General features: G+C 41.5%; 1 protein-coding gene across 1 annotated transcript; it reads left to right on the forward strand.

Moving 5' to 3' along the window:
* Window positions 1-7,470: 7,470 nt before the first annotated feature.
* On the forward strand, window positions 7,471-10,152 carry LOC122041319 (probable protein phosphatase 2C 78). Its single transcript, XM_042600959.1, has 4 exons — window positions 7,471-8,011; window positions 8,105-8,472; window positions 9,402-9,638; window positions 9,712-10,152. Exons 1-4 carry the CDS (start codon window positions 7,753-7,755, stop codon window positions 9,973-9,975), a joined length of 1,128 nt encoding a protein of 375 aa, XP_042456893.1. The 5' UTR covers window positions 7,471-7,752; the 3' UTR covers window positions 9,976-10,152.
* Window positions 10,153-14,226: the final 4,074 nt, after the last annotated feature.

The following is a 14,226-nucleotide window of genomic DNA, read 5'->3' on the forward strand; positions in this document are numbered from 1 at the left end:
AGTATGCAGAATTTTGATTGCATGGTATGCAGATTTTTTGTTAAAGCTTTGTATGCAGATTTTTGTTTAAGCATATTAATGTTAGAATTTGTTTAAACATTTCAGTTTTGTAAGAAGCATTCTTCTATTAGAAGTATTAACAAGTATAAGTATTTTACTTGGGAAGGCTAGTACCCGACTTCCGAGGTTGTCGTTAAACAAATCCATGTGACCATCTCCGAGGTCTCGGCCCTGGTAAGACCAAGGTCTTTACCCTCGTAGGACTGGTTGCTCGCTACCTCAGTTCCTATTAGGGAGCGCGCATTGGTACTAAGCCTGGGCCCAAGAAAAGATTATTATTTTAAAGTATAAAAGTATAATATTTTAAACAAGTGAAATAAGCTTCACATAAGTTTAAAATTCAACAAATTTAGTTTCTTTTATGCTAGCATATTATTTAGAATTTTCTTGCTGTTATTTGCTATTAGATGAGCAGCTTACATGTTTAGCATTTCAATATGTTCATATGCATATTCGAGTTTTGTGAGTTAGATAGCGCTTACTAAGCATTTTGCTTATAGTTGCATTTTCCTCTTACTGCAGATAAAGGAAAGGAAAAGCTATGGCAAAGGAAGGCGACAAGGAGGTGTGGATGGATGTGTGATGTTTGGACTATGGAAGCCTTGCGATTTAGTTTAATAATTCATTAAGACTTTGTATTCAGAATATTGGAACCATTCTTTTATGTTGTTAGATTTGCGTTGGTTATCTTATGTTTAGAACTCTTTCTTTTAATTGCTATGCACATTGGTTTATTATTTGAGTTGTATCATTGTTGCATGCTTTTGTAGAATTATATATATAGTTTCTAGCATGTTCAGAGTTATGTATAGTTTTAGTTGTGAACGTATACTTGGGTAGTATGTTTTCCGCTATTACATATTGTATGCTTTGAGTTTTGAGAGTTTTAAGCATAGATATTTTCATGTGAGCAACTCTAGTTAAGTATAGATAATAGTCCAGTAGCGCTCCACCCTCACAGACTAGTAGTGAGGAGGGTGGGGTGTTACATGATGAGACATTGATATACTGGAAAAAAATATAGACGAGAAGCAATTTCTAAGACTTTGTCTTGGGATAAGTATTGTGAGAGATAAAAAGAAAATAAAGGTATTTCACCAATTTCAAAAAATAATAATAAATAATAATAATAAATATTATGACAAATTTTGTCAAAAGGGTTATTTCACTAATTCTAACTAATTGTGAAAAAATGACAGTGAATTTTTTTAAAAAAAAAAATTGGAGGGAAAAAAATGAAAGGTACTCTTGTGGTTGGTGGTTGCACCAATTCAAATATATAATTTTCCTTTCAAAAAAGAGGACCCCCCCCTTTGCTTGATTGGTAGTTACACCAATTCAGAGCGGTATCAACTCTGATACCACTTGTTGGATCAAGTCACATGTGAGAGAGAGGGGGGGGGGGAATGAATCACGTGATTTTAAAAAACTTGTTCTTTCATTTTGAAATCAAAATATATGTAGCAGAAATTAAGTAAGAAAAGGAACACAAGAAAACACGATCAGTTTTACTTGGTTCGGAGCCTTCGGCGACTCCTACTCCAAGACCCAGGTTTCGCAGACCTATCGATGAATAATACACTGAAATACCTCTTCTGGTACCTTCAGAAGAGGGAATCGAGTACAAAAAATGTAGGACAAGTGTAACAAACTCCCTTTTCAGTAATTAAGTACAAAAAATTTTGTTACCAACACTTAAGGATCAATATGAGTGCGCTCTTGTGTTGGTGTCGATCTACTGGCCATGATCAAAAGTCCTCGGAGCAGTCATCGGGCGCAACAACTTTGCAACAGAGTCAAAGTAGGAAGTCAGAGTAGTCGGAATCTCGAATTGACGCGTAGTAGCTTGTATAGTAGTTGTTGTGAGAAGCTTAGTTGAGACTGGCTTATAAAGGCCATGGAAGGTGCCTTCCATAGGTGTTGAAGGCGCCTCCAATGGGTCAAATCTGATCCCGAAATCTGCTGAAGCTTATCGCTGAATCTATCAACTTTTATCCTCTGGAAGGCACCTTCAAGCCATTGAAGGTGCCTTCCATGAATAGTGCGAAGGCGTCTTCGGGTACTGTTCATCCGAAGGCTTTTTGTTCCTTTTGCCCTGCAAGTTGTGTTAGTTCAAAACTAAAACATCTAACCTGCAAAATAAAGTTAGCATAGTGAAAATAAGTAGTAATTAGCTCCTGTCCTTTCAAGATCAGGAACTGGCCAAGGTCTCAGATTAAGGATCCAAAATGGACCTAACCTGGACCGACGCCTACTGTCCCTCAACCGGGACATGTCCTCACAAAGTCACTCTCCTTCAGTGACTTACCTTTACTTACCATCTTGCAATCGGTTGACTAGCCTTTTGACCCACCAGGTCTTCATGCCAGTTGTCCGGTCTGTAAACCCAACTGGACTTCTACCCATTGTCTAGTCCCGCGGACCCAACCAGACTTTTTATCAAATATCCAGCCCATCCATTGACCTATCTGGGCTTAGCACTAGCTATATGATCCTGCAGACCTAGCTGAATTTCAGCCTAGTGTCCAGTCCTTCAGACTTGTCAATTCCTTCACACTTGGTAACACAATTAGATCACAAAACACCTAACTTAACTCTCTTGTCATTCATCAAAACCTGAGTTAGACTGTTAGTGCAATTTGCACCAACACTCTTAACATGTAATGCTTTAGTCAAAGACTTTGAGTAATAATCCAAACCAGTGACCATAGGGTATATGTCTCCTCGCAATGAGCGGTGATTCCTTTGTGGGCTATCCAAACACCTTCAGGCACTTTGACTTATACCCAATCATCTCGGGTCTACACCTCCAAGAGATGTGCGCTTAAGATGTCACAGTATAAGTCTCCATGACCAAGATAACTTGTATACCTCAAGTCAAAGAAAACTTGCACTTGAGCTACAAAAAGAACTTCACAGACACATTCATATATGTATAGAACTATATGAAATCTTATAGCAAGTTACTCCAATGAACTAGTTACCATAACTAACATCCACGTTTAACTCTTGACATTCCAATGTTTCCAGCTAGTGAGAAATAGCTGCAATTGGCCAAACCGAGTATAACCCATGCTAGTCTTTCAAAATTGATGATGTTCGAATGCACCAATTCGATAACTAGGGAAATTTTAATACATTCATAATTGCACATGTAGAAATAATCACAAGTTGTGATCCAATCATAAATTTTCTCATACTATAAATTTTATTACAGATATTCAGTAAATAGGTTTAAGACTATTCAAACATATAATATGCACTCAAATAGTGAATTTATATTTATCAAATAAATACTAAAATTATAAGACGATTGCCTTAAAACATCCCTCAAAATCTAACAGTGGAGATGGAGCTAAATTTATCAAGGTTTGAATCTATATTGGATTTTAATTTATAACTTAGATTATATTAGTTATATACCTGCTCTAAATTTATATTATATGCATCTATATTATATCAAATTAAGATTATATGCGTGGTCAAAGACACATTAAATCCATTTATGGTTGGGGCTTTGCCAAAAAGCCCAAGACAGTGAATAAACCTGCCATAAAGGCCTATCTAATCCACAATAATAAGCTCACGGTAAGGACAACATCAAATCTGTTTATAGCAGGGGCTTTGCCAAAAATCCCATGAGGGTACATTGGTCCACCATAAAGACCTATCTAGCCCACAGTAAATGGCTCACGATAAAGGCACACTAATCCATTGATTGCTGGTCACTTGCTATAAATGACTTCATGGGACTTGGAGTCGATACTGGGCGGCCCTAGAACCATGACATAGGAGGAGGTTGACATAGATCATTTGGACTCACCGATAACTCACAGACACATGGTAGATGCACATGGCATGGAGGGTACAGGGCACCCACTGATAGTGGCTTCAGGACATAGTGTGGACAGTGATGATATCGACACATGTGCAGCATGGACAGAGATCATGGGCAGTGCTGACTAATACCTCACCTTCAGTATATTGTACTGAGGACGAGCAGACAGATAGCATGCATAGGAGAGGGAGCGAGAGATGGTACACGAGTGAGTACATGTACACGTTCATGGATCTCCTTCCAGATTTGATAGTTCATCAAACATGACATAAGGGGTTCTAGGATCACTTTTGTATAGTTGTACATTTTGATGATATATATTTACCTTTTCATTTAAAAAAAGATTATATGCGTGGTCAATTATTGTTATTATAAATTATTTTAATTTTTCTCATTAAAATAGAGGATAAATATGATGATCTAGAGCTAGCATAGAGAACTTTAGGTGATAGTGATGATATGCGGGATTCGAGTCATCTATTGGTAATAATTTAGATTTATGGTTGGAGGCAAATGGGGGACCGAAACCAGTACCAATATCCATGCAACTTGGCATACAATCATAATTTTTTATAGGAGACTTATAACCATGATTTCATAGCATCTCTACCTTCTCCACACTCAGAGCTTTCATCTCATTGTATTTTTTTTTTTTCAGAATTATGATTCCCCTAAGTCCATCAATGGATTTTGGTTAATATCTAGTGATGGACCTAGAAAGTTTCGATTGAATCCATTTCAACTGCTATAGGTTTTTGAAGTGTCCAAAGTTTATATGTGCTCAAAAATATCAGCTTGAAGTAATTAACAACAGTAATCAAGTGATCCAAAGGTTTTCAAAGTTTACGACTTTAAAGCAATTTACACATACTCATAACTTATCGTAGGGATATCAAGACCAAACATAGACATCATAAATACCTTCATTGCATTACTCTCTTTCATTACATGTCAACTTTTCAAAAATTCAGATCGCATAGGTCCATCAATGAGTTTCAGTCAAAACTCATTGATGGACCTAGACAACTCTGATTGGATTCATTCTAACTCTTATAGATTTCAACAATACTCTATAGTCCAAATATGTCCTTTTTTTTATTTAAAAAATACACAGTTTAGCATACCAACACCACCATGCCACTGGTTTCTAAAGACCAACACTATCGTGGTACTAGTTTCTAAAGATCAGCACCATTATTGTATGGTGATGGTCTTTAGAAACCAACACCATGTGATGCTCGTATAGGGTTTAAGCAATGGTGCTAGTGTAGAATTTTTAAAAATCAACATGGTAGTTGTAGGTATAGAAGAAAGAAACATTTAATGTAATTTAAGAGTAAAGATAAGGGAGGAGAGAGGAAAAAGATTTTTTTTAAAAAAAAAGGCTGAAGTACCTTTAACCCCCATATGTTTTCTATCCTAGAGTATTTTATTCTTGTATTTAAAAAATAATATTTAACCTTTTTTTTTTACCAAAAGTCAAATATGAGAAATCTTATAAAACTTATAAAAGATAATTATGTCATTATCTTTTTTTTATATTTTTTTAATAATAATTTCAAGAGGGAAAAAACATATTGAATTGACTAGTATATCTTTAGATATAAATTTAGTGCATAAACAACAAAAATAAAAATAACTTTGAAAAGGATAATAATCAACCAAAAATTCATTCCATCATCCTCACCAAATAAAAAAAAATGAGAATTCCAATTTAGTGAATCAAAATTAAATGAAAATAGAATAAAGTTCATCATTAAAAATTTTCCTCTTTATTTTTCTTACATTTAATTTTTAATCAAAGAGGGTTAAATGTTATTTTCTAAAAGAGGATAAAATGTAATTGGATAAAAAACATAGGGGTTACTGGTATTTTTAATTTTATTGAAAGGATAAAATGAGAAAGATGAGTATCTTTTGGCTCATCACAACATTAGCGGTAATTTACCAAAGGGCGTATGTAGAAATCTGCATTTATCAAAAGGCATACACTACTTTGATATTTAGTAAAGAACGCACTTGTTTTAAGTATATTTCTTATTTTATCCTCCTGACAATTTGACTTTTTTTATCCTTTTTCTTTTCTCCATTTTATTTCTCTCTCTTCTCTTTTTTGTATCGACATACAGTACATATGAATAACACTAGTCAGTTTTTTAATAATATTTTAATACATTTGAAGAAGCTAAAATAAACAATGAATAACATATTTGAATTCTTTGAAATTTTAGAAATCCACTGGAACTCAAATGAGTGTAATCAGAGCTCTCTAGGTTGATCAGTGAGTTTCGGTCAAAACTCACTGATGGATCTAGAGAGCTCTGATTGCATCTATTTTAGTTTCTATGGATTTCTGAAATTACGAGTTCAAATATAATGTTCATTATTTATTTTGGTTTTTCATAGATGTTAACATGCAAAATGAAAGATTCGTCAAAAACGTCCACGTTGAGCCTGATATGAGTCCATATCAGGCCCAACGTGGGTTTTTTTATCGATTCTTTGATTTTATATATTAATATCTATTAAAAGCTGAAATAAATAATGGACAACATATTTAAACTCCTTGCAACATCAAAAATCTATAGGAACTGAAATGGGTACAATCGAAGCTCTTTAGGTCCATCAGTGAGTTTTGACCGTGGGCCTGATATAGAATGATATCAAGCCCACGTTGGGCCTGATATGATTCCATATAAGGCCAACGTAGATGTTTTTGTTGATTCTTTGATTTTATATATTAATATCTATTAAAAGTTGAAATAAATAATGGACACCATATTTGAACGCTTTGCAACATCAGAAATCCATAAGAACTGAAATGGGTACAATCGGAGCTCTTTAGGTCCATCAGTGGATTTTGACCGAACCCCACTGATCAACCTAGAAAGCTCCGATTATACTCATTTGAGTTCCAGTGGATTTCTGAAATTTCAAGAAATTCAAATATATTATTCATTGTTTATTTTTGATTATGTAAATGTATTAAAATGTTATTAAAAAATTGACTAGTGTTATTCATATGTGCTGCATGTCGATATAGAAAAGAGAAGAGAGAAATACAATGGAGAAAAGAAAAAGGATAAAAAAAGTTAAATTGTTAGGAGGGTAAAATAGGAAATGTACTTAAAACAAGTACATTCTTTAGTAAATATTAAAATAATATATATCTTTTGATAAATTCAAATCTCTATATACGTCCTTTGATAAATTACCACAACATTAGAGGTATTATTTGACCATCTTAAATATTGGATACGTCTTTTATAAAATCCAAAAATATAAAATATCATTTTGTTTTGTTTTGGGTTAATTTACAGCAACTTCTAAGAATGCTATAATTAGAAACGTTGACTTTGTGCTTCTTGTTCTTGAGTTGACTAACGTGTCTCGGACAGACTTTTTTTTGTTATATCTTTTCTGCAATAATCTGACAAGAAAATGGCAGCTGTCGCAACCATAATAAATGGGTTCTTCTTTCTCTCCCCAAATCATGGTAGGTAACACGTCTGTGATCATCAACAACCTCGATTGACCGCATTATAAAGTTTTCGCTTCATCACGCGTCAGAGACGCGAACTTTCCATCGCTTTCGGCATCTGATGCACTTGCGCGAACCATCCTTTCGAGCCAGAGATATTGGAGGAGCTTGTTGTCGCCATTAACTCACGCGGAGGTGAAGAAAGTTTCCATCTTTGGTGGCTTCGCAGTTGTTTTGGATCCGCCGAAATCGGCGGTGGAGAAAGGTCGCGGATTTGGTGGAAGAAAGTTCCGATTTTTAGGGTTTTTGGAGGCTGCCCGGCGAGGTCGGAGGTGGAGCAAGGAGCCGGGTTGGGTGATTTGGAGCGGCGGCGATGTTGCGCTCCTTCGTCAGGCCGCTGGACCGGTGCTTTGGGAGGATCGGCGGTGGAGATGGGTTGATGTGGCATATGGACCTGAAACCCCATTCGTCCGGCGAGTTCTCCATCGCAGTCGTGCAAGCGAACAGCTCCCTCGAGGACCAGGGTCAGGTGCTGACCTCACCTTCCGCTACCTTCGTCGGCGTCTACGACGGCCACGGCGGCCCCGAGGCTTCTCGCTTTGTTAGCAATCGCCTCTTCCTCCATCTCGATCGTACTCCCCCTCCGCCCTCCTCTCGTCCATCCAATCCGATCGTCAAAACCCCATCTCATTGTGTTCAGCTAACCAAAGCTAGGGTTTTTCTAGGGTTTGCTTCGGAGCAAGGCGGCGTATCCGCGGAGGTGATCAGGAAAGCCTTCGACGCGACAGAGAAGGAGTTCACGCACCTGGTGAAGCGGTCCTGGCCATTGCGGCCTCAGATGGCGTCGGTGGGATCCTGCTGCCTTGTCGGCGCCATCACCGGTGACACACTCTTCGTGGCCAATTTGGGGGATTCCCGCGCCGTGCTTGGCTGCCGGGCCATGAACAGGAAGGCCGTGGTGGCCGAGCGGCTGTCGACCGACCACAATGTTGCCGTGGAGGAAGTCAGGAGGGAGCTCGCCGAGCTGCATCCTGACGATAAGCACATCGTCGTCCACACCCGCGGAGTCTGGCGTATTAAAGGAATCATTCAGGTGAGAATCTTGCAACAAATGCTTCATTTCTTTAATCTTTGCACGAACAGAGTAGCAAAAGAAACAGAGTGCACAGACCAGTGAACTCTATGTCACATGGCAACAATTTTACCATTACACTAAGGCTCCCTTCATTTGGGTTATATCACTATATCACTATGAAATGGAAATATGCAATGCCATGTTTCATAACTAGTGGACTTTCGATCTTTTGATAGCTTCCCGTCATTTATGTTTGTTGTTGTCATTGTTATCAAATCGTTGTTAGTAGTAGTTTTGGGGCCTTGACTTGTGAATTCTATCGCACTTGACTCGTCATTTCCATTGTATGTTGTTATCGAATCATTCATAGTGATAAATTTTGGGCACTCACTAGTGAGTTCTATAGACACAATTCATCATTTCTTTGTAGTTTGTTCTAGTTCATCTCACCATTTTCAAATTGTTGTTAGTAGTTGTTTTGGACTTCTAACTTGTGAATTCTATTTCTCATGACTCATCATTTCCATTGATGTTCTTCTTATTCATTCATTGTTATCGTTATCAAATCGTTGTAAGCAATAGTTTTGGGCACTCATGAGTTCTATTGCACACGATTCATCATTTCTTTGTAGTTTGTTCGTGTTCATCGTAGTCAACATTATCAAATCATTGTTAGTAGTAGTTTTGGACATCCAACTCGCGAATTCTATTGCACATGACTCTTCATTTCCATCGTATGTTATCATTCGTTCATTGTTATCGCTATCACTTGTGAGTTCTATTGCACACAACTCATAATCTCTTTGCAGTTTGTTCATGTTCATCATCATCGTCGTCATCATCATCAAATCATTGTTAGTAGCAGTAGTTTTTAGACACTCGACTTCCTATTGCACATGATTCATCATTTGAGTCATCAAAGTTTAACAAACTTCATCTCATGTTAGGTCTCGAGGTCTATCGGGGATGTCTACCTCAAGATTCCAGGGTTCAGTAGAGATCCCTTATTCCAGCAGTTCGTCGCACCTCTTCCCTTAAAGAGACCGGTCATCACCGCAGAGCCATCGATTCAGATCCGCAAGCTCACGCCGCACGACTTGTTTCTCATATTCGCATCAGATGGGCTCTGGGAGCAGCTAAGTGACAAAGCTGTAGTAGACATAGTATCCAATAACCCCAGAGCAGTAAGTTCAATACCAACAATCAGTTCTTCATTGTGTGCAAACCCCTCTTAATTCTTCAATGAAACTCTTGCAGGGCATCGCAAAGCGATTGATCCACGCAGCCCTAAACGAGGCCGCGAGGAAGCAGGAGATGAGATACGATGATATAAGGAAGATTGAAAAGGGTGGGAGGCGGCACATTCATGACGACATTACAGTGATAGTGATCTATCTCGATCAGAACCAACAAGGGAGCCATCCCAAGTTCAGAGGCAGCCATTATGACTGCACTGATACTCCTGCCGACGTCTACTCGTCCAATTCCGATGAACTGGAAGAAGTTGTTGGGGGAATTTGAGGAGAATGTGCCTGTAAACACTGATTTCGACATGCAAATAATAGCTGTTTCAGGTATCTGAACATTGAACACTAACACAGAGGATTTAGGGCTTTAGGAATTCATGAAAAAACAGAATGATTTTATTCTTTTGAAGATTATTTCATCAAATAATTTATTTCTTTGGTTTTGATGTTACTATTTGGGCCTTCCTCCTGCTCCTATTTTAGGTTAAGACCTTGTTTATGGTATAGATACGAAATCAGTCTAACTCTCAACTTCAATTGTAGGAGTTGATCGTAAATCGAACATGAGGTGTAAATAAGTCAGGCTATGTGTGACCTAGCATGACAACATCCGCGTCATACCTAGTCCGGTCTGTGTTGTGGGTTGGTTTGAGCAGGGTGGATCATGCAAGACTAATCCGGAGGGCTTGAATAGTTATAATTTAAAAGAAAAAAAAAAAGAAAATTTAACAATATCTAAAAATTAGGAAATATATAAAAAAAACTAAGAATATATATATATATATATATATATATATATATATATATATATAAATGATGTGGATATGGTTTAGGCGCAAAGGGTAATTAAGAGAAGAGGGAGGGGTAGTTTTGTCCGACCACTGTTTAGGGTTTAAGGGGGCGTCGTGGGTTTGGTTGAGGGGGGTGGCTCCTTCGTTTTTGCTCCACGGCCAGCCCTCTCACACTTCTAGCCGACGCCGACGCCAGCCGCTCCCCTCTACTCCCTCTTTCACCACCACCCTCGAGCGACGACCGCTAGCGACAACCTCCTCCTTCCTTTTCCTTCTCCTCACAATGTCAGCCACAACATCTCCTTTTCCTTCTTCCTCTCCATGCCTTTGTCATCGCCAGTTAGATCGACGCCAACACCAACGAGGGCTTCTTCTTCCGCAGCTAAGAGGAACCAAGGGAGGAGCTCGCGTTTTCCTTCCTCGCTGCCACCACAGCCACGAGGGGCACAACCGCCGCCCCCATTCGATGCTGCCTTGTCGGAGGGTCTCGCCGCCGCCGGGTCCTTCTCACACCACCTCTTCCCTTCCTCTTCTCTCTCGCACACATAGCCACCTACTGCCAACGCCGATTTATACGCACGTCGCCAAAGCCCTCATTTTCTCCCTCACTCACGCTGACATGCACCGGTAGCCCATCACCCTCCTCTTCCTCCCTTCCCGTTGCCATCGTAGTTGTTGGAGCCGCTGCCGGCACCTCAAATCCGTTGGTCTGGTTCTCCGGTGCTCGATCCGTAGTGTCGTATGCCTATGATGTTGATCAAACCCCCGAGCCCTCGTTGTCATTATGTTTTGACCAGACTTGTGTGATGTTTTATGTTCCGGCCTGCGTGCCGATATTTGTATCCTGGTCTACGTGCTGATATTTGTATCCCGGACTACGTTCCGATGTCTTATCTCAGCATGTGTGTCGATGCCTTATCTCGGTCTGCATGCCAAGGTCGCATCCGGTTTCGTGCCACCGCGTTCAGCTTCGTATCGTTAGATCCAGCTCCTCGTTCGACACATTCATCTACCCTTCCGGGTCATGACAACTCGAGCAGCGTCCCATCCGAGGGCGCCCCCTGGGGCAAGGTACGTTTTCCGTATTTGCCTCTCATTTATCTCATTATTATGTTATTAGCCTGTTATTCATATATTCGTTGTATCTACCTCGAGCCTCGAGGTACCAAGGACCGGGGCAACCCGGTTGGTGGCTGCCGGTAGCGTTGACCAGAGGACTTTTGACGACTTGGTCAACAAAGAAGCCATCTCAGCACACTCCCCTCCTGGACGCCGCGACTCCGTCAACATTCCATCCACCTCACCCAATGGTCCATCTGACTCAGATTTCGAACAGGATCGATGTGGATATGATTTAGGGGCAGAAGGGTAATTAAGAGAAGAGGGAGGGGTAGTTTTGTCCGTCCACTGTTTAGGGCTTAAGGGGGCTTCGTGAGTTTGGTTGAGGGGGGTTGCTCCTTCGTTTTTGCTCCGCCGCCAGCCCTCTCACGCTCCTAGCCGCCGCCAACGCCGGCCGCTCCCCTCTACTCCATCTTTCACCCCCACCCTCGAGCGACGGTCGCCGACGACGACCTCCTCCTTCCTTTTCCTTCTCCTCACGACGCTGACCACAATATCTCCTTTTCCTTCTTCCTCTCCATGCCTCTGTCGTCGCCGGTTAGACCGACGCCAACACTAGTGAGGGCTTCTTCTTTCGCAGCTAAGAGGAACCAAGGGAGGAGCTCGCGTTTTCCTTCCTCGCTGCCACCATAGCTGCAAGGGGCACCGCCGCCGCCCCCATTCGGCGCTGCCTTGCCGGAGGGTCTCGCCGCCACCGGGTCCTTCTCGCGCCACCTCTGCCCTTCCTCTTCTCTCTCGCTTGCACAGCCGCCTCCCACCAGCGCCGGCTTAGACGCACGCCGCCAGAGCCCTCATTTTCTCCCTCACTCACGTTGCCATGCGCTGGTAGCCCATCGCCCTCCTCTTCCTCTCTTCCCGCTGTCATCGTAGTTGTTGGAGCCCCTGCCGACACCTCAAATTCGTTGGTCCAATTCTCCGGCGCTTGATCCTTAGTGTCATATGTCTATGATGTTGATCGGGCCCCCGAGCCCTCGTTGTCATTATGTTTGACCAGACTTGTGTGATGTTTTATGTCCCGGCTTGTGTGCCGATATTCGTATCCCGGTCTACGTGCCGATATTTGTATCTCGGCCTACGTGTCGATATTTGTATCCCGGCCTACGTGTCGATGTCTTATCTCGGCCTACGTGCTGATGTCTTATCTCGGCCTGCGTGTCGAGGTCGCATCCGGTTTCGTGCCACCGCGTTCAGCTCTGCGTCGTCAGATCCATTTCCTCGTTCGGCACATTCATCTACCCTTCCGAGTCACGACAACTCGAGCAACGTCCCATCCGAGGGTGCCCCCCGGGTCAGGGTACATTTTCTGTACTCACGCCTCATTTATCTCATTATTATGTTATTAGTATGTTATTCATATATTTGTTGTATCTGCCTCGAGCCTTGGGTACCAGGGACCGGGGCAACTCGGTTGCTGGCTGCAGGTAGCGTTGACCAGAGGACTTTTGACTACTTGGTCAACAAAGAATTCATCTCAGCACACTCCCACCTGGACGTTGCGACTCCGTCAACATTCCATCTACCTCACCCGACGGTCCATCTGACTCAGATTCTGGACAGGATCAATTTGGCGCAGTCTATGGGAATCTTCTTCACCTGTTCTAGAACGTGAAGATGGACGACGTCGGGAGGTTCTCTGCTATTATTACAGTCCTGGAGGATCCCGACGAACATATTATCTTCTATCCTCACTCCACGGGTATTCGAGAGTCGAGGGATTGAGTTGGAGCTTCAGCTGGCCGACTGGTTAGTTTTTTCATTATATTTTTTCCCTTACTCCACGGGTATTCAGGAGTCAAGGGACTGAGACAAACCCTTAGCTGGTTGGTAGGGCTCTCCGATCAGGTACGTTACAAGCTCTGCTCCCTTTTTACGGTTATAGGAGTTGTTATAGCTCCATGATAAAAGAGTAAGATCCTAGTTCCTTGATCAAAAACTAGGGCTTTCAATTTTTGATTGGGCACTAGGGGTCTAGCTCCCCGATCATACACTAGGGGCACAACTCCCTGCTCATACACTAGGGGCACAACTCCCTGATCATTGACTCGCAATACGACTTATCGATCAGGATCTAGGGCCCTCGCTCTTTGATTACAGGCTAGGGGCCTTACTCTCCAATCTGGGACCAGGGGCTCAGCTGCCCGATCAGGTGTGTTATAGGTTCTGCACCCTTCACCATGAGGCTCTGCATCCTCTTACTGCTACAGGCTCTGCACCCTTCACCATGAGGCTCTGCATCCTCTTACTGCTACAGGCTCTGCACCCTTCATCATGAGGCTCTGCATCCTCTTACTGCTACATGCTCTGCACCCTTCACCATAGGGTTCTGCATCCTTTTACTGCTATAGGTGCTTCACTCTATTATTACTATATGCTCTATATTCTCCACTTGTTTTGCGTCCTTTTACGTCTACAGGCTCTGCTCCCTTCACCCACGATGCTCTACTTCCTTCTAATGCTACAAACTTTGCTCCCTTATATGACTATGGGCTTCACTTCCTTTGACGGTCGGGGCTCAGCTTATTCTCTCCCTGACTCCGTGGACATTTGGGAGTCACGGGATCGACACTATTTCTCTTACTAACTTCACGGGTATTTTGGAGTTGAGGGACCGACAT

This window comes from Zingiber officinale, chromosome 2A (assembly GCF_018446385.1).
Source record: "Zingiber officinale cultivar Zhangliang chromosome 2A, Zo_v1.1, whole genome shotgun sequence".
Classification (NCBI taxonomy): Eukaryota; Viridiplantae; Streptophyta; class Magnoliopsida; order Zingiberales; family Zingiberaceae; genus Zingiber; species Zingiber officinale.

Excerpts from the sequence above, each read along its gene's own strand:
- LOC122041319 (XM_042600959.1), top strand. The coding sequence starts at position 7,753 with ATGTTGCGCTCCTTCGTCAGGCCGCTGGACCGGTGCTTTGGGAGGATC. Across the intron at positions 8,012-8,104 it reads CCTCTTCCTCCATCTCGATC|GGTTTGCTTCGGAGCAAGGC; the intron begins GTACTCCCCCTC and ends GGGTTTTTCTAG. Across the intron at positions 8,473-9,401 it reads GTATTAAAGGAATCATTCAG|GTCTCGAGGTCTATCGGGGA; the intron begins GTGAGAATCTTG and ends ATCTCATGTTAG.